The 25,721-nt window shown below is 41.2% G+C and overlaps 2 protein-coding genes across 3 annotated transcripts in view; both read left to right on the top strand.

The window, feature by feature from the left end:
- Nucleotides 1-58: 58 nt before the first annotated feature.
- On the top strand, nt 59-21,842 carry cc2d1a (coiled-coil and C2 domain containing 1A). 2 transcript variants are annotated; one of them, XM_034300051.2, is made up of 30 exons: nt 59-270; nt 1,455-1,527; nt 2,378-2,460; nt 2,592-2,739; nt 2,834-2,940; nt 4,156-4,383; nt 5,312-5,621; nt 5,723-5,832; nt 6,505-6,577; nt 6,712-6,810; nt 6,953-7,080; nt 7,736-7,808; nt 7,896-8,029; nt 8,464-8,575; nt 9,562-9,734; nt 9,983-10,105; nt 11,235-11,293; nt 11,860-11,976; nt 12,114-12,184; nt 12,337-12,395; nt 12,499-12,550; nt 13,515-13,614; nt 14,396-14,486; nt 14,691-14,852; nt 15,516-15,571; nt 15,724-15,796; nt 16,358-16,484; nt 17,076-17,152; nt 17,287-17,334; nt 17,849-21,842. In XM_034300051.2, exons 3-30 carry the CDS (start codon nt 2,404-2,406, stop codon nt 17,879-17,881), a joined length of 3,000 nt encoding a protein of 999 aa, XP_034155942.2. In that variant the 5' UTR covers nt 59-270; nt 1,455-1,527; nt 2,378-2,403; the 3' UTR covers nt 17,882-21,842. The 2 variants fall into 2 exon arrangements, with proteins under 2 accessions (XP_034155942.2, XP_034155941.2); XM_034300050.2 differs by lacking the exon at nt 1,455-1,527.
- A 191-nt stretch (nt 21,843-22,033) lies between these two features.
- The window catches only part of mri1 (methylthioribose-1-phosphate isomerase 1), a 12,652-nt gene continuing 8,964 nt past the window's right edge, over nt 22,034-25,721 (top strand). Inside the window, exons 1-2 of the mRNA XM_053229867.1 lie at nt 22,034-22,703; nt 25,043-25,266. Of these exons, the coding sequence (XP_053085842.1) occupies nt 22,572-22,703; nt 25,043-25,266 (356 nt within the window). The 5' untranslated portion in view covers nt 22,034-22,571. The remainder of the gene's footprint in view (nt 22,704-25,042; nt 25,267-25,721) is intronic.

The following is a 25,721-nucleotide window of genomic DNA, read 5'->3' as shown; positions in this document are numbered from 1 at the left end:
GTCTTTTTTTTCCCCGTGCTTTGTTTTATTATTAGCTTCTCAAGCTAACAAGGTACTGCCGTAAAGCGTGGAGTTGTCGTTGCTATTGGAGACGAGACGGAAAGCAGGAAGTAGCAGGAAGTAGCAGGAGTCACAACAGTGACAACAGCTGATGATAGTTTTGGGATTTTTAGGGGAGGTTTATGTTCGCTAAACGGGGCAATATTTCACTAAAAGGACATATAATACTACACAGCATTACATAACGGAAGACATAAATACATGCTGAAGGTAAGAGTGTTGTTTTTGCTGCGTGTTTTTGTTGTTAGCTTTAAGCTAAGAGTTTGGCAAGGAGCAGCTGTATCTCATATGGATTCTTGGTTCCTAACTAAGTGCACTACTTAGAGGGTTTCCTGCGGTATTTAGTGCACTAGATGTGCAACAGAGTGCCACTTGGGTTTCAGCAAAACCTTCTTACTTATTTATTTATTTAAAACTGTTTTAAATAAAACTCTGGGGATGGTTTATGGTCAATATTTTCATGCTGGTTGCTCTCCAGTTACATTACTCCGACTAGCAAACATGACAGGTAATCAAAATATGTGATATTTTATAATAAATAATCAAATCTCCAGAGAAATGATGTGGAAAATCAAGATAGTAAAAGCAGAAGGGCAACACTGTGAAATCCCGGAAGTGGAATATTACTGTGAGTGTGACGTCATGCAGGTCAAAAGTCTCCTAATCAGATTTCTGTGTTTAACTTGCGCTGCAGGAGCTGTCTATTTATTTATTTATTTAGTATATGATAATATTGCAGTAGTATTATTTATTTTATTTGAGAAGTATCACATCCATGTGAGAAAATGGACTGAAGCTAATGGATCTGCTTTGAATGGCATTAGAAACAAACAAAAAAATCAAGAAAGGCACGTGAGACACTTTTTTAAATTCTCCTTTATTATAATTTATAATTTTATTCCTGACAGAATTTTACATTTTATCATTTTGTTGGTTTAACATGGGTTGTGAGTTGTATAGATTTGTATCAATCTTGTATATGATTTAATAAAAGTTAATAAAAAGAAAAAAAAGAAAAGGATTTCTGTGCTTATTAAAGGAGAAATTCAGAGAAGAATCTGATCGGCACAGTTTCTACTCTTACGCACAGACGCAGTCAGTCAGAGCCAAGTGCCTAAAGTGTCTTTGCTTGTTTGTTTGTTTTTTTTCTTTAATCTTTACTTCTTTGCTACTTCAGCAAACACGTAATGGAAGTTTATCTCACCCCAAATCTTTGTATTCTTGCTTCAGTGCTGTTACATTTTTGAGTCAGAAGGTGTTCATTTTCAACAACAGCAGCTCTGACAGTAGTGACGTCTGTAATTCAACCAATAGATACAACTAATAAGTTATAGTTTCTACAGTGACAGCTTTTTTATTTAAACTTTTATACATTTTTCTTTCTTCTATAACAGAAATAATCCCACATCAGACATTTCAGTAAGGATTCAGTAAGGAGTCTCCGGTGTCAGAGCTTTGTAACAATCTGTAAGTTTTCTCTGTTACATGAGAAGCTGTGTTTTTTTTATTTATTTATTTTTTATTAATTTCAAGAGAGAGGAAAAAAAAGAATTGAGGGAACAGATGTTTAGAGCTGCTTTAACAGACGTGAGAAAAGGAACCATCTTGTTTGGTGGACGTTCCACAGCATGTAATGCAACTATAAATGGATAAAACATACTTGTAATTTTTTAATAAATAAAAAGAATTAGGCTTAGCAAATTGCTGTGGTATAAAAGGAATTTAAAAAACTGCAGGAATTTGCTATTATAGAAAAATAATCATCTTTGGTGTGGTCACGGTAACTTCATCACATCACCCCATCGTTGATTATTTTACTGTAACCGCACAACATGTTATAGAGTATTTTATTCTTTACTTATCTCATTTCCAAATAAACACTTCTGTAAAATAGCTGTGATATTCCGTATTCACACAGTTAATTTCAGAGTAAAACTGTACTGTAAAACTTTCTGCTGTGATTCCACATTAATGTGGGAGGCGGGGCCTAAGTGGGAGGTGGAGTCACACCAAACTGCGCTTAGAGGAAAAAGCGATTCTGCGTGTCCAGATGGCCCAAATAAAAAAAAAAATATATACAATGTTGAGTTACATATTGTTTCTAGATGAAATGAAGGCAGGGTTTAGGTGAGACAGACCTCCATGACTCCATTCAGAAGTGAAGCAAATGTCAGACACTAACCATTTTTTGGCTGGATGACTACATTTGTGGCTTTTCTGAGAAACTCGTCATTTAGTTGCTCTTCAGTGTGCTTGACTGGGCTGTTGTCGATGACTCCAGGTAAATGATGTGAACTTCCTTTTCGTTATGTTTCAGCTCTGAGCTCTGTCACAGCAGCCATCATGAGTCGTAGCAGGAATCCGCCACAAAAAGGCCAAGGAGCCGCTCGAGCCAAACAGGTAAATGCAGTCTGGAGCTTAAGATCGTCTCATTTTCCGTTTAACATCGCCACATCAGCGACAGATATCTGCTGCTGGGTTTGTGATTACGGACCGCTTCATGAGTGACGTTACGTCTGTGTCTCTCTCAGATGGGTTTGCTCTTGGATCTGTCTCCGGACGCTGGTCTGGAAAACTCTGGTGGACATGAGGAGGAGTTGGAGGCGGAGCTTCTTGCTCTGATTGGAGGAGAACGAGGTGGCAGGGGCGGGCAGCCTGGCAAGAAAGACGGGGGGAAAGGTGAGGAACATGAGAAACTGAACAAACCCAGATGGAATAACTGATTTTTTTTAATATAATTATTATAATTTTTAAAATTCTGCTCTTGTGGTAGCCCCTGTCCCCATGGAGGACATTGAGCGCATGGCCGCCCTCTGCATGAAGGACCTGGACGAGGATGGAGAGGACGATGCAGACCTGGAGGACGACGCCGATCTCCTGGTAATGAGAGAACTCAGGCTCGTGTAAAACAATGGGGGTTCAGTTGGGATTGTTCATCCCTGAGTCTGAAGCCATCACTAGGTTACGCTTGCTAGGTTAGTTTTCACTCGCTACGTCAGCGGTTGTTTAATAGATCAGCTTTTGCCTGCTAGGTGTCCTTTTCAATCTCTAGGTTAACTCTGGTTGGAAAACTTTTACTCACTCGCTAGCTTTTGGTGAGTAGATTAGACTAGCTCAGATTTGGTGAGTAGATTAGACTAGCTCAGATTTGGTGAGTAGATTAGACTAGCTCAGATTTGGTGAGTAGATTAGACTAGCTCAGATTTGGTGAGTAGATTAGACTAGCTCAGATTTGGTGAGTAGATTAGATTAGATCAGATTTGGTGAGTAGATTAGACTAGCTCAGATTTGGTGAGTAGATTAGACTAGCTCAGATTTGGTGAGTAGATTAGATTAGATCAGATTTGGTGAGTAGATTAGATTAGCTCAGATTTGGGGAGTAGAATAGATTTTGCTTTCTAAGCCGGTCGAAGTTAAAGAGATGTTTAAGTGTGAGTAACTTCACTCAAGACTAGCCCCGCCCACTTTAAATTAAAGAAGGAGAGATTTTGGGGAGTTTTTATTTAGAAAATCATCAAAGATTCACGATTTAAAGGTGCAGAAACTGATTTTGTTTATTCTTTACTTGTATAAGTAGCATGGAAGATATGTAGAACATGATTAAAAAAAAACTGGTTAAGCTGAGAACTTCACAAAAGTTTATTATGTTGCTGAGAAAAAAAGAAGTTTGGAAAACTGACTTCCGGTCCGGAATGTTGTTTGTGTTTGGATGCGTCTCCTGTCAATCATTTTATAGACACAATACAGGCCACCTAAGGTCCTGGGGGTGGAGCTTCATGAACATGGGCGAGAATCATTCATATTTCGAGCCCATCTAGTCATTAGAGACCTAATCTTGGAAAAAAATGACTAATCTTACCTACTGCACCTGTAAAGAGTACTTTTTTTTTCTCATTTTCTTAACGTTTCTAACGTATAGCTGCGGTTTCTAGTGCTTGTAAGCTCTGTGCCCTCCCCAGGTTTCTGTCTGTGTACACATCAAATTCAACCAACAAAGACCTTCACCAGTTTTGAGAAGCACAGAATTAGAGAAAACAATTTTTTTATTTGTCTTATTTATCCCTGGCTCGTCTGTGATGTTTCTCTATAAATCAGGCTGAACTGAATGAGGTTCTGGAGGATGATCATGAGGAACCAGCTCCTGCACCAATCCCGTCTCAGCGCTCTAACGTAACCCCCAAATCCACCCCCACTACCCCGAGCGGTGCGGGCGGACTGGAGACCCGCCTGCAGGAGCGTATCGATATGTACCAGGCAGCCATCGCCAACGCCAACGCTTCAGGAGAGGCCAGCAAGGCTCGCAGATACGACCGTGGACTCAAGGTGATCCCATAGCTCTGATGCTCGTATCGTAATGCTAAACTAATTCCAGTTTGAAGGTCTAATTTGTGCGTTATAGTAAATATATAACTTCAGATACCGTATTTTTAACCTAAAATTGCCATGCAGTGAATCTCAGTAGTTTCATTTCAAGCTGCTGTTTGCATTTTTCAGGCCCAGAAATTAGCTCCGCCTCCAGCTGAAATGTAGCCAGAGAAGGCAACTGATGAGACATACGTAGTCTTGAGGGAGGAGTTGATGGGGGTGAAAGGGGAAGGCTTGTTGGTGTTTTCTTTGCATTTGCAATTCAATCAGAAGGAGGCACTGAAAATTACACATTGCTCCTTTAAGTAATGTGTCTTCAAATTAAAGTGATAATTCCCTATAAGTACACATTTCTGCAAATCAGTAATCCATTCATTACATCTGGTCTGTGCTGAGATTACTGCTTCAGCCAGGGATCTGTAAAGTTTAATTGTGTATCGTTTACGCAGATTTCAGTGCCACCGCTGGTTGATTTAATTAAATTCACTCACGTTTTTTTTTTTCTCTCACTTTTTACCGTCAAGATCAAATTTGCTAGTTTTGAATCCCTGTCATATTTACACCCCTGAACGTTCAGTTATTACGGTATCAAATATGTATGGGGTAAATTTGTTATACTTGTCGTAGCTTCTCTTTTCCTTTGTATTAGTTAGTAAATAAGGTAACAGAAAAAAAGAAAAGAATCAATCTGCCTGCTCACAAAAAATTACAATCCTTTAAAAATGACTGAATTTGTGAAAAAAATTGGCAAAATGGCTAGAGAACGAAATTTAGCACAGACTGCTAGATTCCCATCATTGTCACTTACAGTAGCACTTCAGATCAGATCAGCCTGAGTGTGTGTGTGTGTGTGTGTGTGTGTGTGTGTGTTTAATTGTTGTTACAGACGCTACAGTCCATGCTGACGTCGGTGAAAAAGGGAAAACCCATTAACGAGGACGAGATCCCGCCCCCAGTCGCTACTGGGGCTAAACCCACCCCCACACAGCAAGAACCAATCAGAGAACAGGAACAGCCTGCACCGGATTCCATGCCACCGCCAAAGACCAATGAGAAGCCGCTGCAGGAGGCGAAGCCTGTAGCCCCGCCCAAACCTCAGCTCCTGCAGCCGCCCAATCAGAGAACACCGGCTGGGACGCCAGATACACCGGCCATATCACCCTTAACTCCCATCCAGCCCAACGCCCAGCATTCAGGTACACACACACACACACACACACACACACACACACACACACACACACACACACACACTGAATTTCCCGACATATTGAGCTATATCGTGTGTGTATTGCAGCGCTGAAGGCCAGTGTGTTGAGCAGACAGAGGGAATATAAACTGGCCGCTGTTCAGGCTAAACAGAGCGGAAACACTGACCTCGCCAGACAACACCTCATCATCGCCAAGGTAACCGTGCGCTGTCCAGCAGTTTGAAATTTTAAATCCTGTTTTTAACCACAAAGACAAAACATATATTTGGTGAAAAATCCGACTTGTTCCCAAAATCCAAAACTGCTCCCTATTTTTTCCAGACTTTTTTTTTTTTTTTTAAACACAAGTCGCAGGCTGAGATGCAGGACGTGGTGCTTTACCCGTCGACTGAGAGCTTTGGGTTTTGTGATACTCCATGATTTTCTGCTTTACGCTGAGAAACAGCACCCTAACAAGTTAATACAATCGTTTCCCATTTATTATTTTCATCAGCTCAGTTAAAGTCTGAATGCTGAAGCAGAAACTTCCACTATGTCTGATTTCTCTGAAAACGCACTTAGACTGCTTTAAGATCACTCAGACTAAACTTTCACAGGATAAACACTTTTGGAAATTAGCATTAGCAAACCCAAGTGAGGTTCATACACAATTAAGAAATGCCTACTTTTTTCCCTCTGAGATGATATTTCTGTAAAAATGTGTGAACTGTCATATATACGTCATATAGACATATTGATCACGTTTTGTAAAAATACAGTATATAAATTTGGAGGATATCGCCCATGTCCACATGTTAGATTCTCGTCATTCACCTTACTGTGCAACAATAAAGAAATTAATTCTATTATCTGACTCTCTCTTTCACAGAAGTTGGACTCTGTAGTAGAGGCGATGGACAGAGGAGAGCAGGTCGATGCCAGCTCACTGCCGCCTCCTCCTGGTCTGTCCTGAACATCACATGTCATTTATACTTTCATGTTAATAATCACTGTACATGTTTTGCTCAATACATTGTTTGCTCTCGATATCTCTCTCTCTCACACACACACATACACTCTGCTCTTGCCCCTGCAGGAGATGTTGTAGTTGAGCGTTCTCCTCCAGCTCCTCAATCTGCATCCGCCAAACCCAGTCCCGCTCCTCCACCCGCTGATGCGCCAGCGCCTGACGCTCGTAAGTGTTCTTGGTGTGTGAGTGGGTGTGTTTAGGACACACTGCAGCATGGGTACCAAATACTAGGCTGGAGATGATCTCTGTGTGTGTGTGTGTGTGTGTGTGTGTGTGTGTGTGTGTGTGTGTGTGTGTGTGTGTGTAGCCCTTCCTGCTCCCCGTAACCTGGCCGAGGCCCTGCAGCAGCGCATGGAAAAGTACAAGAGTGCAGCTGAGAGCGCCAAAAGCAAAGGAGACGACCGGAAAGCTCGCATGCACCAGCGCATTGCTAAGGTAGAGAGGCCACACCTCTTTCACTGAGACTGACACAAAGAGGCCACGCCTCCTTCACTGAGACTGACACACAGAGGCCACGCCTCCTTCACTGAGACTGACACACAGAGGCCACGCCTCCTTCACTGAGACTGACACACAGAGGCCACGCCTCCTTCACTGAGACTGACACACAGAGGCCACGCCTCCTTCACTGAGACTGACACACAGAGGCCACGCCTCCTTCACTGAGACTGACACACAGAGGCCACGCCTCCTTCACCGAGACTGACACACAGAGGCCACGCCTCCTTCACCGAGACTAACAGAAACAGAGGCCACGCCTCCTTCACTGAGACTAACAGAAACAGAGGCCACGCCTCCTTCACTGAGACTGACACAGAGGCCACGCCTCCTTCACTGAGACTGACACAGAGGCCACGCCTCCTTCACTGAGACTAACAGAAACAGAGGCCACGCCTCCTTCCCTTAAACTGACACACGGAGGCCACGCCTCCTTCACTGAAACTGACAGAAACAGAGGCCACGCCTCCTTCACCTCCTAACTATCATTCATATTAAACTTAGCAGTTAGATGTATCTGTGTTTGAGATTATACATAAAATAATATCTGTTCTGTCTTTGTGTGTGTGTGTGTGTGTGTGTGTGTGTTTAGCAATATCAAGATGCCATTAAGGCGCACAAAGCAGGACGACCCGTCAATCTAGCAGAGCTACCAGTACCTCCAGGTAACACGCACACCTGAAGTGTGTATCTATGAGTGTCCATGCGTGTCCAAGTGTGTTTATGGTAGCGTTTTTATTTCCCTCCCTCAGGTTGTCCTCCTCTACAGGGTGCCGAAAGCGCAGAGCAAAACTTCCTGGGTGTCCTGGAAACAGCCGTGAAACTGGCCAATCAGGATGCAGACGCAGGGGAAGATGACGATGGGCCAGAGGAGGAAATGGCAAAGGTAACGGACCAAAAAAAAGAACTGTTAGAGAGAAAGACTGTAACTAAAATTCATTCTGATGGGTTACGGTGATCAGGAACATTAAGAAAGAAATATACACCATCAGAAATATTGCTGAAGCTTCCTTCACCCCAAATGTAGTTGATCAAATAGGACATGTTTGGTGTTCTCGGTTTAGTTTGCAAAGATTTTATCTAAAAACATCTAATCACTTGCTAGATCAGAACTTTTTTAATTATTTATTTATCTATATCTATTTTATGTCTGTTATTTACTTTTTATTTGGTTTTATCGATGTAAACGAGACGTGTATGAAATGTGCTATATAAGTAAACTTGATATGCCTGGACATTACTACTTGGATCTGTATCCTCTCTGTACTGTACTGAACCTGGCTTTGGGTTGTTTTTGTATATTTCCGTTGTGTTGTATAGCCGGTGGCGCGTCCCGCTGCTCAGAAAGCTCGAGCCCCTGCGCCCTCACACTCCTCGTCCCCTGCGGTGACCCCCCCAGCCTCCTCAGACACCCCCAAACTGGGGCCTAAAGGTGAGTGGGCGGGCGTGTAGGACAGAGGTTCAGTATAATCTTCACTTTGCTGAATAAGCCTCAGTAATGGAGCAGCCATTTTAATTCTCTATAATTTAATGTTTATACTGGCTATAAACCTCCCTGTACTGGTGTAGCTTAGTTTAGTGTTTATCCTGTTAGTGTTGCTATATTGTTTTCTGAGATGGAATCAGTAACTCCATCATTACCAGGAGTCATTATAGAGCAATGTTAATGCTAAAACCACGTCACTCACCTTAAATAACTGATTTCCAGGTTACAAACCTGACAACTATTAAAGTATATGATTTAGCTTTATGTACTTACAAACTATTATTTATATATATATATATATATATATATATATATATATATATATATATATATATATATATATATATATGTATATGCTGGAACAGCACGAGAACTGTAAATGCAGTAACAAATGGGCACATTACCGTAATTGCTGGAGTAGCAGTGACTGTGGAAAACACTAATGAATGGGCAAATTACAGACATTTCTTCAGTATCACTCTAAAAGCACTCGCAAATGGGCAGAACTACCATAAATGTTGGAGTAGCACTGTAAAAGTGATAACAAATGGATGTAATCAGGATAATTGCCGCATTGTAGCACTGCAAAACACCTAAGAAATGGACAAATTTATAGAGTAGCACTGTAAAGACAATAGCCAATGGGCAAATTGAAACTGCTTCAGTAGCACTGAAAAATTCAAATATGTTAAATTGTCCCAAATGCTGGAGTAGCACTCTAAAACCATTATGGCAAATTTACCTTAAGTGATGAAGTAGGAATGTGACACCACTATCAGCTGGGCAAAATTACCGTAATTGTTGGAGTAGGACTGTAAAAACACTAATAACTGGGCAAATTACAATTACATGAATATAAAATTGATAACGTATATCACTGTGAGTTGATGTAAATGTGTGTGTGTGTGTGTGTGTGTGTATGTGGTGTGTAGCTCAGCAGCAGCTGGACTTCCTGCTCCGTCGCAAGCAGCAGTTTGTTAAAGCGGCCCTTCGCTCGAAGCAGATGAAGGACGTTCAGGGAGCAGCGCAGCACCTGCGCAACGCCAAGGGACTCGAACCCATGATCACTGCAGCCAAAGGAGGCCTGCCTGTCGATATCAGCAAGGTGTGTGTGTGTGTGTGTGTGTGTTAGTGTTGTCACATTACTACCATTATGACTGTAGTACTGATGCCACATAAGTACAGCTATACCAGTATGCACCTGAGATGATTCCATGGTGGGATAAAAGTCCTGGAAATCTGCTAATGGAAAAAAAAATTGAGACTGCAGAACTGCGTTGGACCTCAAGCAACTTCTTATTGACTTGTAAATCTGTTCTCTAATTTGTTTCATTGACATTTACCTCTCTGTAGGTGCCCAGTGCCCCAGTGAGTGAGGAAGACTACGCTCTCGCTCATGCTCGCTCGTCCTCTCTCCCTTCCCGCTCGTCCCAGCAGTACGCTCAGCTCATGGAGCGCCTCAGGCAGCAGCACGAGGTCAGCACACGCCCCTACCACATGCCTATTACATGCCTATTACATGCCTATTACACATTAACAACGGGGCTTATGACCTGTTATAACACTGAACAGTGCAGTCTAATCTAATCTGCTGCATTATCTAATAAGCCTGCCGTTTCATAATCCTGTTATTAAATGTATAAAATGTGTTAGAATGTTATAACATGTTATAAGTGTGGGGCATTTTGTAGTCACACCTAATCCAGGTAAGAGCATTACAGTATATTTTCCACTGCACATTTAAACACAGGAACCAGTGGAATAATCAGTTGTGATCAGTCGTGATAATGGCAATGATAAAAACAAGCAAAAAAAAAACACATTACAAAAGAAATGAAAATAATTTTCTTCATTTTATCTGATTCCTGATAAAAAGGAAACGTCACATCACATGACCAGAAATAAAAGTATTTGTTTGCTCATGCTGTGTGAGCTTTTGCAGTTTTTAAGAAATTAAATGTAAACGCTTGTACCGGTTGTGAAATAAAAAGCACTGTGTTGCAATGTAACAGCGCAACCAGCACAACCACTTAGCAAATAACGGTACTGCTAGCCCCGCCCCTAAAAGCAATACGCTGCATTCGAATTACCTCAGAAGTGGGAAGTTACGAAATTACGTCATTTTCAACATCCATGCATTCGAGCTACAAAGTCTGAAGAGGATTATAGAGTTAAAAAGTGAAGACATCTGTATGTTGATTGATCTAAAGGTGTATATATAGTGTTGATGCTGTGAGCGGCCATGTTGATATGACGTCACATGCTGAACTTGGGGTCGAGGAGACCATCCTGAGTTTCCGAGTAGGACGCGAGCGGGCGTTTTCTTTCTGGAAGGTGGAAATTACGAGTTACGACCTTTAGTCAAATACACCATTAGTTCCTGCTGGTGCTGATTTTGAGCACCAAATACAGAAAAAACACACACAACTCGAACTTTTGGTACTGAACCGGCAGCTGATGGGGAAAAAAGCAGCTCCAGTTGTCTCTTTTTTATTTGATTTATTTTAGTACAAAGTGCAGTGTAGAAAGATGTTAAAAGTGGACTTGTTAGGTCGCCTTAAGCAGTCGGTGTGTGCACTAATCACTGTTCTCTCTTGTTGTGCAGAAATGTCTGAGCTACTCGCAGCAGTTCACTCAAATGGGCAACCTGGCCGAGACCACGAGGTAGGAGATCATCCTAAACAGAACCATTACGCTGTGGAATGCTTGATTCTGATTGGTCAGCTGAAGTATTTGAATCAGTGTGCATGTGTAGTTGTGTATACATGGCCAAACCTTTACAGATCAATCTCGTTCATGGAATTGTTCAGCGAAAAATAAAGTGTATCTGAATGTAGTCGATCAGCTGAGACATGACCTGATGTAGCTAACAAGTAGCAAAGTAGTGGACTTGCGTAACTGCTGATTTGACTTGTTAAGTCATCACTGAAATGCAGTGTATACCGTAGAAAAAGCTGATTCAAACATATGGGGGAGGTTTTTTCTTTTTTGGGAGGCTGTGGGAGGAGCGTAGCAGACGAGAGCGCTCAGGCAAAGGACTGTGACTGAATTGTGCTCATTAGAATATTAGACCACGCCCACTAGCTGAGTTCTCTGATCAGTTAGTTCAGCTGCTGTTTGGTGTCTTTTTTCCATTTAAACTGTACTGGATGTTTAATATAACACTCAGAAGTCACAGTGCAGGATGAAATGAGAACCTTTGGGGTGTGTGTGTGTGTGTGTGTTTGCAGATTTGAGAAGCTGGCAGAGGAGTGTATGAGTAATATTGAGCTGCTGAAGAAAGCTCATGCTAAAGGCTATCCTGTTCCAGGTCACCACACAGAGGAGCGCACCATCAACACCGTCAAGTAAACACACACACAAACACACACACACACTCTCTCTCTCTCTCTCTCTCTCTCACTCACACACACACACACACACACACACTCAAGATGACGAGAAGAAAGATGATGTGGGTTAAATTGTGTCTCTGTCTCTGTAGGATTTTCCCCAATTTGACTGCCAGTGAGATGGAGCTGACAATCATAAAAGGAATCAACCTGCCCACTCCAGGTGTGTGTGTGTGTGTGTGTGTGTGTGTGTGTGTGTGTGTGTGTTGTGAAGAGAAATGAGTTCCTGCTTGTTTGTCTTTGGATCATTCTCTCATTTCGTCTCTTTCTCTCTCTCTCTCTCTCTCTCTCTCTCTCTCTCTCTCTGTCCTGCAGGATTTTCAGCCAGTGATTTGGACGCTAGTGTGCGCTTTGAGTTTCCCTTCCCTAGTTCGGTAAAAAAAAAACTCTTACACTCTTCACTTACACACTCTCTCTCTCTCTCTCTTTCTGACAAAATAGGATCATTCGTAATTGTATCATTTGTTTGTTGTGAAGGAAGAAGCTCAAAGAGACAAAACCAACACTGTGAGAAGCACCAACTGCCCAGGTATAGCCATATATACACACACACACACACACACACCTGAACACTGTGTTCCCACCAGCAAGCGACAGATGGCCTTTCAGCTCTTGTGTACGTTTGCAGCAGTGACAAGCTACATGTTTAGTTATAATGCTGTAAAGTGAAAAATCCAAACGATTCTCTGCTCTCACCACTTCACATCCTGCATTTACTCTCAAGGCTCAAAAATATGGTGGGAAGACCTACAACCATGGTCTCATTATAATAATATTATATATAAATATAATATTTTCTATAAATATAATACTATTACAGTATTACAATATTAAAAATGGTGGCTGTGCAGCAGATCTAAATGGTCCTGTCAATCAAAATGACAGTAGCCAATCACAGCTGTCCATTACATGGTGATTTATTGTGCGTCCAAAGAAGTTTTGCATTAATCTTCAAACTCCCAGATTCGTAGGTGTTGTGAGATAGTTATGGAAAGGTTTTGGGACTTTACACGATTAAATTGAGATCTGGTGATGTTTATCAGAATCAGAAGAATCAGAATCAGCTTTATTGCCAAGTACCATAGGTTTACATGTACAAGGAGGTTGTCTTGGTGTACTGGTGCATAGTATAACAGTATAAATACAAGAAATAAAAAATAAGGTAAACAACTATGAGCATGAATATAGAAATATAAAAATGTAGGAAACTAAAATAAAAATAGAGACATTAAGTGTACATTAGTGCAGGATGTGCAAAAGTGGGCCAGTGCGAATGCTGACAGTTTGAGGTAAGAAGGTGCAGTATAGCACCATAAATTACAGGGTGACATTTTAGCTACTGTCATTTCTCCTGGAAAATAAAAATGAAAACCTGGAAAGGACAAGCCCACAAGGGACAAACCTGAAGCGATGTCAGTGACACATCGGATTGTGAAAACGCATTGTCGAATATTTTCTCTCTCTCTCTTTTTCTTTTCCTCTGTGACTGACAGAGTTCAGAGCGCAGTTTAAGTTGCACATCAACCGAACGCACCGAGGCTTTAAGAGAGTGGTGCAGACCAAAGGCATCAAGTTCGAGGTCGTCCACAAAGGGTGAGGTTTTAGTTTACTTCTCTGTCATCCATTAAACTTGGTTTAAAAATGCGGCTTTAAAAAACTTGAGCGCACGAAATCGAGCTGAGCTTGTGGAGAAAAATCACACCATCCTTTCACAATCCTCACAATGTTTAGTTTTTACATGGACCACAGAAAAGAAAAATCAACGTCAATGAAAATGTGACTGTGGGTGAGTAAAATAATAAATAAATAAATGAGTAAATTATTTATTTGTTATGCAAACACACACAGCATAGCAACTGCAAACTTTAAAAATTCAAGTTTTTTGTTTTTTTTGGTTTAAGGCTGTAATGCCACTATTGAATAACACAAATCCTGAGATGGTTCAAATGCCTGGAACTGTTCTTTATCCGACCCAAATCGACTCTCTAACTAAAGAATAAAAAAAAGACCCATAATTCATATGGCAATATCAGACGAGGTGACTCGTAACTGGAAGGTCTCACGTCTATTATTTTAACTCAACCATGTGTTTAAGATCCGTTGCTGAAAAAAAAAAAGCGTTCCAAGAAACAGCCTTGAAACATTTGCTAATTTGGGACACCGAACATGGAGGCTTGTTTCAAATTTCTTAAATAAATTAGTAATCATACCTCAGCCTCCACCATCTTCAGCCTTCCGAGAGCATCTTTAGCTGCTTCCTGGACACAGAGAGTAAGTGATAAAGATAACTAGAAAGGAGCAGCAACATGTTTACAGTGATGTGTGTGTGTGTGTGTGTGTGTGTGTGTGTGTGTGTGCGCGCGCGTGGGTTTAGTGGCCTCTTCAAGACTGATAAGGTGGTGGGAAATGGTCAGCTGAAACTCGAAGCACTGGAGAATCAGTGTGAGATCAGAGAGATTATAGAGGTGAGTTTTACACACACACACACACACACACACACACTTGTATACACACACTCATTTTTCTCATGTTTCACTCTTATAAAATATCACTCACTCATCAGAATCCTCATCATATCTATACATCACATTACATACAAAAATGTGAGGTCAACACATGAGGTGCTGTGTAAAAGTGTGTGTGTGTGTGTGTGTGTGTGTGTGTGTAAGGTGCTGGATGGCAGGAAGGCGACAGGAGGGAAGCTGGAGGTGAGGGTGAGGATTCGGGAGCCGCTGGGCGGAGTCCAGCTTCAGCCCGTCACGGAGAAATGGATCGTAGTGGATCCACCGGCCGTCACCCCGGACAGAGAGAAAGCGAGAGACAGAGCACGGGTAAGAACAGAAACTCAGCAAGAGAAGGAGGGATAAACTGATGAAGGGCAGGACAGAGGAAGAAAAAGTAAGAGTGAAAAACAATCATGGAGTCTATTAGGGGGCCAAGCACCATGAATCCTATTAGGAGGGCAAGCACAGAGGAGTCGGATTAGGGGGCCAATCACCAAGGATGATATTAGGGGGCCAAGCACCAAGGCAAAAATTAGGGGGCCAAGAACATTGTCATTGTCATTTTTGTTCTTTTTTTCTGTTCTTCAGAATATTATACCTGATTCTCCATTGTTACTTTTGGATCTGTTACTTTTTGCTGCTGTTTCGGCATATTCGTCTACTTTTTATGGTGTTTTCTTTTCTTTCTGTCTTTTTTGTTTCTGTTTTTGGGAATATTTCACTTATTTCCTTCATACAAGAGATTTATTTGGCTCTGTTTAACTAGGCTACAGAGCTCGTCCTCTCTCTCCACTGGGCATGTTTTTCAATTATAAATTACATTTTTGTTTTGTTAACGCAGATAATTGTGTTATTTCTCAGCACACCATTTAGGAGCCCATTGCCTTACATCTATTCTTTTACTACCATTAAAAAAAAATCCCACGACTTCAAAATCTCCCATCATCACTGCTTGCAGCTACATTTCATATTTGATTCTTTCCCCAATAGGCACCTTCACCGAAATCCAAACCCCGCAACGATCAAGGAAAGAGCGTCCAACCAAGGTAATAGTGTGTGTGTGTGTGTGTGTGTGTGTGTGTGGACAGTGTGTGTCTGTCCTGTTAGCAATAGACACCATAACCAAAAATCTAACAGTTGAACTGATGAAATTTTGTTGCATGAGTGTCTCATTATAGAGGTCTTTTCTTCTTTTCAGTCTCTCACCTCCTCAGTACAAACTCCACAGCTTCAGCCTCCTCAACTATGACAAGGAAAGACTAGAGAGAAAGGTGTGTGTGTGTGTGTGTGTGTGTGTGTGTGTGTGTGCCGTATCATAGTATAAATTGCATTCAGTGTAATGCTCAGTGTAATTTACCTTCCATTAACATAATTACTGTCTTGTAATTACCTTTATGCACAGAGTGATTCCTCTGGAGCTCGTACATCGGCAGTGCTATATCCAGTTATATACGGAGTTGTTTCAGCTTCTGTTTGCACAAATTAGCAATGAATAGAGTGTTAACAGAATAAAAATACAGGATTAGAATGTTAGCTTTAACAGCTTACTGTTCTGGATGTAGATGTAACTTGAAATGCAGAGTTTAGAAGTGAAGTACGTTATGTTTGAGATGTGGCAGCTCGAGCGAACCAAGATTATAAATTAACGTTTGAAATGGATATTTTACAGTGAGGTTCATTCTAAAATTGTCGCTTATACACTGCTTTTCCGTACACATCACAGGACCTGATAGAGTGGGGAAAAAACTCCACCAAAATATGGGTTAAATGTCATGATTTTTTGGTGCATGGCACTGCAACCTCATGTCAGATTGTTTGTTTTCTGTCCACAGATTGGGGAATGTAAGAAAAATAGACGGGATCCACCGCCAGATCTGCTGAACCAGCATAAAGAAATTTGCCACCGACTGCATTGGCAAAAATCCTACCTGGAGAGAGGATCCTCAGCGGCGTTAGCAGGTAACACACACACACACACACACACACACACACACACACACACACACTACATCCAGTAATGATACAAATCTACATTTATACACATCTACTGATATGTCTTCAGAATCAGTATTACTGTATTTTAAGGATTATAAGGTTATTTTCAGGTTATAAGGTTTATTTTGTCCTCCATTCTTCATTCACTTATAATTATAATACATTACTGCAAACATTAAAAGTGACCAATATACACAAATATATGACATCATGCTCTTCAATATTTATAGCTCACAAACAAAAAGCGGTTGTCATGGCAATGGAATAAAGTTTGTAATTATATTTAGTAGGCTTTTCTGGTGGCTAATATGTCCGCTATATAATGAGATGATGATGATGATGATGATGCAGTAGACTGTGTATATTGTGGTTGTTACTATCTTATGTTAAAATTTTAAAAAAGCCAGATAGGCCACGCCCACAAAAGAAAACCTGGATGTGATTGGTCACTTGCTAGTGTGAACACAGTGTTAGTCCAGAAAATACAATAGATAAGCTAGCACATGGTCCACTTTCTTATCTCTCTCTCTCTCTCTCTCTCTCTCTCTCTTTTAGAGTACGATAGTGTGTTAAATAGGTTCGCTTATGGTCTTGCTGAGTCAGTGAAGAAGTTTTCCAGTGAAGGCAATAGAGTGAGTAAACACACACACACACACACACACACACACACACACACACACACACATACATACATACATACATACATCATTGTAAACATGTTGCTGTTCCTTTCTAGTTATCTTTATCACTTACTCTCTGTGTCCAGGAAGCAGCTAAAGATGCTCTCGGAAGGCTGAAGATGGTGGAGGCTGAGGTATGATTACTAATTTACCAGTTACTAGTTAACTAGTTTAGCTATAGCTGAAGTTAGCACAGGAGGTTATGACTAGAGAGCTAACTCTGCTAACCTGAGCCTCATTTTGAAGGAATTTGAAACAAGCCTCCATGTTCGGTGTCCCAAATTAGCAAATGTTTCAAGGCTGTTTCTTGGAACACTTTTTTTTTTTCAGCATCGGATCTTAAACACATGGTTGAGTTAAAATAATAGACGTGAGACCTTGCAGTTACGAGTCACCTCGTCTGATATTGCCATATGAATTATGGATCTTTTTTTTTTTTTTTTATTCTTTAGTTAGAGAGTGAGTCGATTTGGGTCAGATAAAGAACAGTTCCAGGCATTTGAACCGTCTCAGGATTTGCGTTATTCAATAGTGGCATTACAGCCTTAAACCAAAAAAAACAAAAAACAAAACAAGAATGCAGACTGAGACACATTCGGAGTGTGTCCTTTCACTTACTCTCTCTCTCTCTCTCTCTCTCTCTCTCAGATGGAGTCTCTCAGGAGGAAGCGTCCTGCGTGAAGATGTGCAGGAGTACTTCATCTCCTTCTCTTCCTCACAGAGACACCTTCAGCGTCACACACTTCTCTGTTTCTTCTTCTCTCTGCTCTCTCTTTAGCCTGTTATCCAAACACTCCTGATATTTTAGTCCAGACTCTGAATCACCTGAGATTCACTGGACTACTTTACTGAAAAAAACTTTTTTTTTTTTTCCTGGTCTATACGGAAGGCCAGCGAAGGCCATGAGTTAGTATTTTGTTTCTCTTCTCTGGAGTTAACAGGTACTGAAGTTCCGATGTGTAACCCTGCGTTTGTGTCGGAGTGGGAGGTGAACATCTATTTAACCTAGCTACGATTAAATGTAACTATTCTCAACTTTATGCAAATTAGTTCTGCAGCACATCCGAATGATTAGCTGTGCTAAATTTGTATTCATACAATAACCTGCTATTTCTTATCGAAACTGAAAAACAGTGGTAAAGACCACGCTCACACACACTCCTCACTTGCTAGCGAGCCGGAGTTCCCATTCGCTAACTAGCATGAGGACGTGATTGCCGGCTGAAATTAGTGAAGAAGGGACTCAGTTTCAGCTGTTAACTCACTGCTCACCAGCTCCGACCCTGTGCACGCAGGCTGTTTATCTGAAGAGAAATTAAAGGAAAAAGTTGCAGGACTAAAAAAGTAACACATGGCCTCCGTGGACGTCTGTGTAATTAGGATCAGACGACTACAGTGTCAGGATTCATGAAGCACTAATTATCGTTTTGAATGTTTTTGAGTCATGTGACTCAGGGCTTTTATAACAGAACAGTTTAGCCTAAAATGAAATGTACACACTACGAGACATTTGCTGTCTGATGTTTACGTATTTACTATAAACCTAACATAGCTAACAAGTAAGAGAAGCTTATTTTTATTATTATTATTTTAATAGATATGTGAATCAAATCGGAAGTATATTATCTGAATCATATCTGACGTACAACTTTCAAACTGGAGGCCACGTTTCCTTCCTGAGTCTGATGCTGTGAAAACAAAAACAAACTTTCCTGAGAAAGAGAACTGGTCTGGCTTTAAGATGGAGTGATGTTTTTATCTCTGTGGTTTTGTCATTTTATTTTGTCCGTGTCTGTAGATAACTGTGTGTCCCACAGGGTCAGGAATCACATCAGAAGGTCTTTCTGAAACTCTGAAAAACTCCTCAAAGCCAACTGACAAGACACAAGCTTTTTTAGATTTTTAAATTAACCTGTTTGTTGGCTCCAGTAGATTTTGTAGCGCTTATACAAAACTACAGAAGCACCAGACTTCTCAGATGATCTTCTCAGCATTTGGAGTAAAGGGGTCTTTGTGTACATTTAGTTTTGGGCCAAACTGCTTCTTAGGCGATCATTTGCACATTTGATGAGGCGTGCAGCAGTACTGCTACTTTTTCTGATTTCTCCATCTGCCATCCGTCTCCGTGCTCCCCGTGCCTTGTGTGTGTGTGTGTGTGTGTGTGTGTGTGTGTGTCTGTGTGTGAATGGTGTAAATCCTTATAGAGAGCATATGAAGAGTAATCTGGTCTCTGCCCTGGGTTCTGCTTAATCCTTCCTCAGTGCAGCTCAGTGCTGTGATACGGGGATAATACTAACCGGTGAAATTTAAGGGGATGGGAATAGAGGGGTGTGTGTGTGTGTGTGTGTGTGTGTGTATGTGAGGGAATAGAGGAGGGGTGAGGATCATGGCCCATAATCGGGGATTAACCCTCGTCTAGTTGCCCAGGTGACCTTTGCTCTGCAGTGGAGCGATAAAGCGAACAAACTGACTGTGGGACGTTTCATAACCAGCATTTAGATAAACTTACAAAAGTCCAGATGAGCCATGCATTATTATCATTATTATTATTATTATTATTATTATTATTATTATTGTTATTATTTTGGCATCATTACCGCAATAAACCGCATGGAAATTACAGTATGCTAGCTAACTAATATCTGTGTAGTACACTCTGGAGCTTCTTGTGATCCTCCTGATCACAGCTTTTGCACAAACAAATAACGTATGGCCTCTCTGGACTTGTGTACATAACTGAAGCCGTATCAAGTTTCAGCTCTCAACACACCTGAGCCAGGTGATCAGGTGCAGATTGAGGTCTTAGGGGACTACATAGAGAAATGAGGGCTGTGTCCTAAACACTAGCATCTGTGAGAAAAGAGTTCATTCTGAATCATTTAAAAAAATATATATATATTTATATTTAGGAAATTGATTCATGTTGCTATAAAGGACGTCATCACTTTGCGCTCGTGAAGCTTGCGAGTTAATCAGTAGATTAGCTGTTATGATACGGGAGAGGATTATAATTATAATTTATTAGCTAAAGCCTGACAGAGAACACAACTACGCTAAATACATGCAACTGATATTGTAGCTAACTTAGCACTTCCTTTGATTATACAGTCTTTTGAATGCTAATGTGATTTCTCAGTGTTAAAACTGACGTCCACATGTTCGTGGCATGAATCCCTCGGCTGCTGAAACTAGACCGTGTGAAGATTCGAAAACAACGACTATCGTTAAAAAAAGAGCAGATTCTGTGTGATCTATCATTCAGGACAATGTTTTCTGTATCGGGGGAGGGGCTAATTTTTACGTTGCAGGTGAACTCTGCTTCATTCTACCTCGTTTCTAATTCATCAGCTAGTTAGCGAGACCTTCATGAGCTGAGTCTGTGGCGTCCGAGACTCGAGTTTGACTCTTCTAATGTAGCTCATTTCCTGTCTGATGTCAGAGCGACACCAACATCGCAAATTCATCCATTTTGTAAATCTGTAGCTTAACACACTGTGTAAGCTTTTCATGTGGGATTAAAAAAATCATTTACCATTTTACCTGCAGAGTTTATTTAAGCCCCGCCCCCTCATGGATCTGGGACAAGTGACCCCACCCCCTCGGGTTTCTGGACTCATCACTGGTCCCGCCCCCTCAGGAAACCTCTCTGAAGACATCCGATTAGGCTCCGCCCCCAAAATGTGACAGTAGTAACCCGTTTGTGTTAGTGATCATTTTCTGCAAAACCACTGATTCATAAACGTAGCGTGAAAGTGAAAAAAACATGAATAATATGAGGTTACAATCACAGTTACACGATTACGAATCTGATAGAAATTTGTGATTCGTAATGTTGTAATCTCATCACTACATTTTTTTTTTTTTTTTGACAGGAAATTAGCTTCATTAAAGTGTCACTACAAAAAAATCCGTAATCATGCAGGTAGCACGAGCGTCCTGTCAGGAAGGTGTTCGTGGGTCAGTGTCTGGGTTTCAGTGGGACAATCGCAAACCACGTGTTTTCCTTCTCTTTCCTCGCACTCACTAAAAGCCTCGGCGTACTTCCTGCAGAGACGACGTTCGACTCGCTTCAGCAAACAATACGGCGTGATTGTGGAGAAAACAGACGTCGTGCGGAGGCTTCGCTCGCCTTCTCGTCTGCGCGGCAGCCGGTTCGATTGGTCGGTTCAGACGAGGTGTCCTCAGGCGGATTAACTCCATAATGGAGCAGCACAGCTACTTCTTCCTGTAGTTCTGGAAATCATCGTGAAATTTGAACGGCGCCACCTACAGCTCTGGAGCCCTCATACGCACCGACTATACGAAACCGCACGGCGTATACGAGCTTGTACGATCACGAAGGTGGTTTCTCACAGACTTCGTCTCTGTATTAAGTATCCTGAGGCGTTTTTGAGAACGTTTGACATAACGAGGTTATGGGATTATAATATTTTTCACACCCTCCTCCATAACACTTACTAATCAGTACAGATGTGTGTGTTAATGTGTGTGGTGTATTTGTGGCAGCGACCCTGTAACACTGTGTGTATGTGAGGTGATGGCTTTGACGTCTTATTCGTATATTGATATTTACTGCAGAATGACACGGAATGTTTTTGGGGCAAATGTCTTATTATGACGACTTATTAAAGTATGAAATATATCCGAGTGTGCTGTGTGTGTTCGTGGACGGGTTTTGATAATGTTTTGGGGACCAAATGTCCCCACAAGGACAGGAATATCTGACGGTTTGGACTTCAAGATAAAAAAAAAAAAAAAAAAAAAAAAAAAACAGCCACATGGTTTCATTTCTGTCTCTGAGTTTAAGGGTTTAAGGTTAGACTTGGATTTAGGTTTAATAAAGCATAATTTATCTTCATTACTAATGGAAGGTCCTCACAAAGATAGTAGGACAAACGTGTTGTGTGTGTGTGTGTGTGTGTGTGTTTTGAACTAGTGTTTGTTTATTTTATCTCCACGCCACATGTCCAAGGGTCAGCGTGTGAAGTCTCACGTGTGCGCGCCAGGCTGTCTATGCTGAGGTGACGGGAGCGCGCACGAAAACCGAAAACGGTGGGCGTGGCCAAAGAAAAAGAGCCGTGCGTTTCCTGCCGGAAGGAGCACGTGCTTCCGTGAGAGGTCCCTCTGTCAAGTCGGTGCGCCTTGTTGTATGTGTGTGTATGTATGTGTGTGTGTGTTTGTGTGTGTATGTGTGTGTGTGTGTAGCCCTTTAAATCGCGCCCACACTGCGAGGCTTTCACGGTGTTTGGGGTTTTTTTTTTGTTTTTATTTTGTTTTGGTTTGTTTTTTTCTTCTCACTCCCGGTATCCCTCGCGCATAGCGTTCAGCGGAACCCGCACGCGCTCGGATTGAGCAGGTCTGAAGCAGGGTCATGACGCTAGAAGCGATCCGGTACCGGGCCGGGTCTCTGCAGATCCTCAACCAGCTGCTGCTGCCGCGCGAGACGGTGTACGAGGAGATCCGCTCGGTGCAGGACGGATACGAGGCCATCAAGAGCATGAAGGCAAGTCCTCGCTCTGCTTCCACTTCTTTCCGGTTGGCCTTTTATTTATTTATTAATTTATTTATTTTATTTTATTGTGTTATTTATTTATTTATTTGTCTATCCTCCATCCGCCTGGATTCTTTCTGTCTTTATTTATTTAATTTTTTTTTTTGCACGAGACGGTGCGTGAAGAACGTGAGAGCGCGAGACACGCAGGACGCTTCTTTTGTGTCAGCCGCTTTTGTTCGCGCGCGCGTCCGCGTCTGTGCGCGAGCTCCACGGCGCCGCTCTCGCGCTGGGTAACTAACCGAAGTGAAAGAAACCTGATCATTTATTCTTATATTTATTTATTTATTTATTTATAAACCTCCTCGCTGATGTGTCACTCTGAGAAGCAGCTCTCCTCCCTCTCTGTCTCGTGCACACCAATTATTCCTCGGTGCGCGTCATCGGTTTTAATTAGACGAGCTCGCGCCCTGCTGTTACAGCAAACCTAGCTGCAGCATGAATTATTGATGTTGCAGCGAACTCATTTAGCTCCTTCCGCTATTCCCCCTTCACGAGACTTCTGCAAAACTGACTGCACGCGCCACCGTGTGTCGCGCCTCCGAGCTGAAATTGCTTGGCGATTATTATTTTTAGCTTTTGTGGCGATTAAACACTATGAGGTCCTTCTGTTTTTTCCTGAAGTATTAGTTATTAGTTTTATTTTGACATATTTGTCTTTAAATTGAGTCATTTAGCTAATTAGAGCTACTTAACAGAGCTGATGGGAGATGCATGTACTGATGATGTGGCTCTTTATGCAAAAATGTGTTTGTGTATCTATAAATATTTTCTATATAAATATAACTTTTCTTTTAATGTGACATCACAATGATGATAACACTTCATGAAACATGGTCTCATAAAGGTAATACCTTTCCCCAGAGTGTGATGTCATAAAGGTAGTAACTTTCCCCAGCGTGTGATGTCATAAAGGTAATAACTTTCCCCAGAGTGTGATGTCATAATGCTAAATACCTTTCCCCAGAGTGTGATGTCATAAAGGTAATATCTTTCCCCAGAGTGTGATGTCATAAAGGTAATAACTTTCCCCAGAGTGTGATGTCATAAAGGTAATAACTTTTCCCACCTTGTGATGTCATGAAGATAATAACTTTTCCCACCTTGTGATGTCATAAAGGTAATACCTTTCCCCAGAGTGTGATGTCATAAAGGTATTAACTTTCCCCAGCGTGTGATGTCATAAAGGTATTAACTTTCCCCAGCGTGTGATGTCATAACGGTAATAACTTTTTTACGATTGTGTGATGTCATAATTGCATTCTGGGAAAAGTTATTACAATGTCATAAAGGTAATAATATTTCACGAAGCATAATGGCACTAGCTTTCCCAGATTGTGAAGTCATAAAGCTAATGACTTTTTCATGAAACTTGGTCTCATAATGGCACTACTTCTCCCAGAATGCCTTGTCATAAAGGTAATAAATAAATTTTCCCACAGTGTGACTTTCTTAACAGTAATAACTTTTCCCAGAATATAATGTCGTAGCGGTAATAATGTTTCCTAGGCTGTGACATATAACAGTTTGACATCACAACCACAATCAGTTTTATTGTCACACAGTAATTTTCCTCAGAACATAATGTTCGAATGGTGATGAGCTTTCCTGAAATGTGATGTCATAGCGGCAGTAACAGTTACCGCAGAGTGATGTCATTAATAACATTCCCCAAAGTGTGCTGTCATAATGTTTTTCTTTGCAGAGTGAATTCATAAAGTTAATAACACTTCCTGGAACATGGCGTTTTATACAGGAGTAAGCTGTCATAATGGTCAAGGCTCCAGGACTACAGTTCAGCAAAGATGACGAAAAAAAACTGATATCCAAATGTTTATTTTCTCCAAAATTAAATTTTAGAGGGTTTTTTTTTGTGTATGTCGGTAAGGAAAGTAAGATTAAGTAACGAGATCCATTTTCAGATGGAAAAAAACGTCTGGTTTTACTGCAGAAACTAAAGCAAGTGAAAACCAACTTCTGCAGAAGAACCGTGGCAGGATCTCTAAGATGTAGGAAAAACTTTGCAACCGATTTCTTTATAAATTTAATGCAAGTTTAAAGGAAAAGGTTGATCATGTCAAATATTGACATGAATTTACTTTTAGTTCTGATGTGTAGAAACTTTGCATTTCGAAAGCATCATTGCTGTACATATTTTCTTTACATGTGCTTAAGACTCTTGCACAGGACTGTATACTGCATGTTCTCCTCCTCATTTCACATGACGTATCCATTTTCACCCTATTAAGTGCCCTAATGACCCTTCTGTCTCATGACCTTTGACCTCTTAGGTGCGCGGCGCTCCTGCCATCGCCATCGTGGGCTGCCTGAGCCTGGCAGTGGAGCTGCGGGCGGGCGCCGGGGGCGATGACCCCGTGTCCTTCATCAGGGAGTCTCTGTGTCACCTGACCTCAGCACGACCCACCGCTGTCAATATGGGGCGAGCAGCGCGAGAGCTGATGGAGTTCACTGAGAACGAGAGCATGGAGAAAGGCGGAGAGCAACTCAGAGAAAGGTAGCAGGGCGTTGGCTAAAAGCTGATGCAACACTACAACTCCAGTTACGCTTGTTTATATATTTATACAGTTTATTTTTCACTAATTACCAAAACAAGTCATTTAAATATCACACAGAGAGTCCCAATGAAACAGCATGTACCTAAATCATACATGTTGAAGATACTGGACTTACATCCTCCTGTGGTAACTTTAGCTTTATTAATAACTTCCTCTGGTAAATTTAGCAATTTAGCTACAGCGATAACTTCCTGTGGTAACTCTAGCTACAATGATAACTTCCTGTGGTAACTCTAGCTATAACAATAACTTTCTGTGGTAACTTTAGCTTTAATAATAACTTTCTGTGGTAACTTTAGCTTTAATAATAACTTTCTGTGGTAACTTTAGCTTTAATAATAACTTCCTGTGGTAACTTTAGCTTTAATAATAACTTTCTGTGGTAACTTTAGCT

Source organism: Pangasianodon hypophthalmus, chromosome 26 (assembly GCF_027358585.1).
Source record: "Pangasianodon hypophthalmus isolate fPanHyp1 chromosome 26, fPanHyp1.pri, whole genome shotgun sequence".
Lineage (NCBI taxonomy): Eukaryota > Metazoa > Chordata > Actinopteri > Siluriformes > Pangasiidae > Pangasianodon > Pangasianodon hypophthalmus.
Note: the sequence above shows the minus strand (reverse complement) of the source record. Positions and strands in the feature narration are given on the sequence as shown.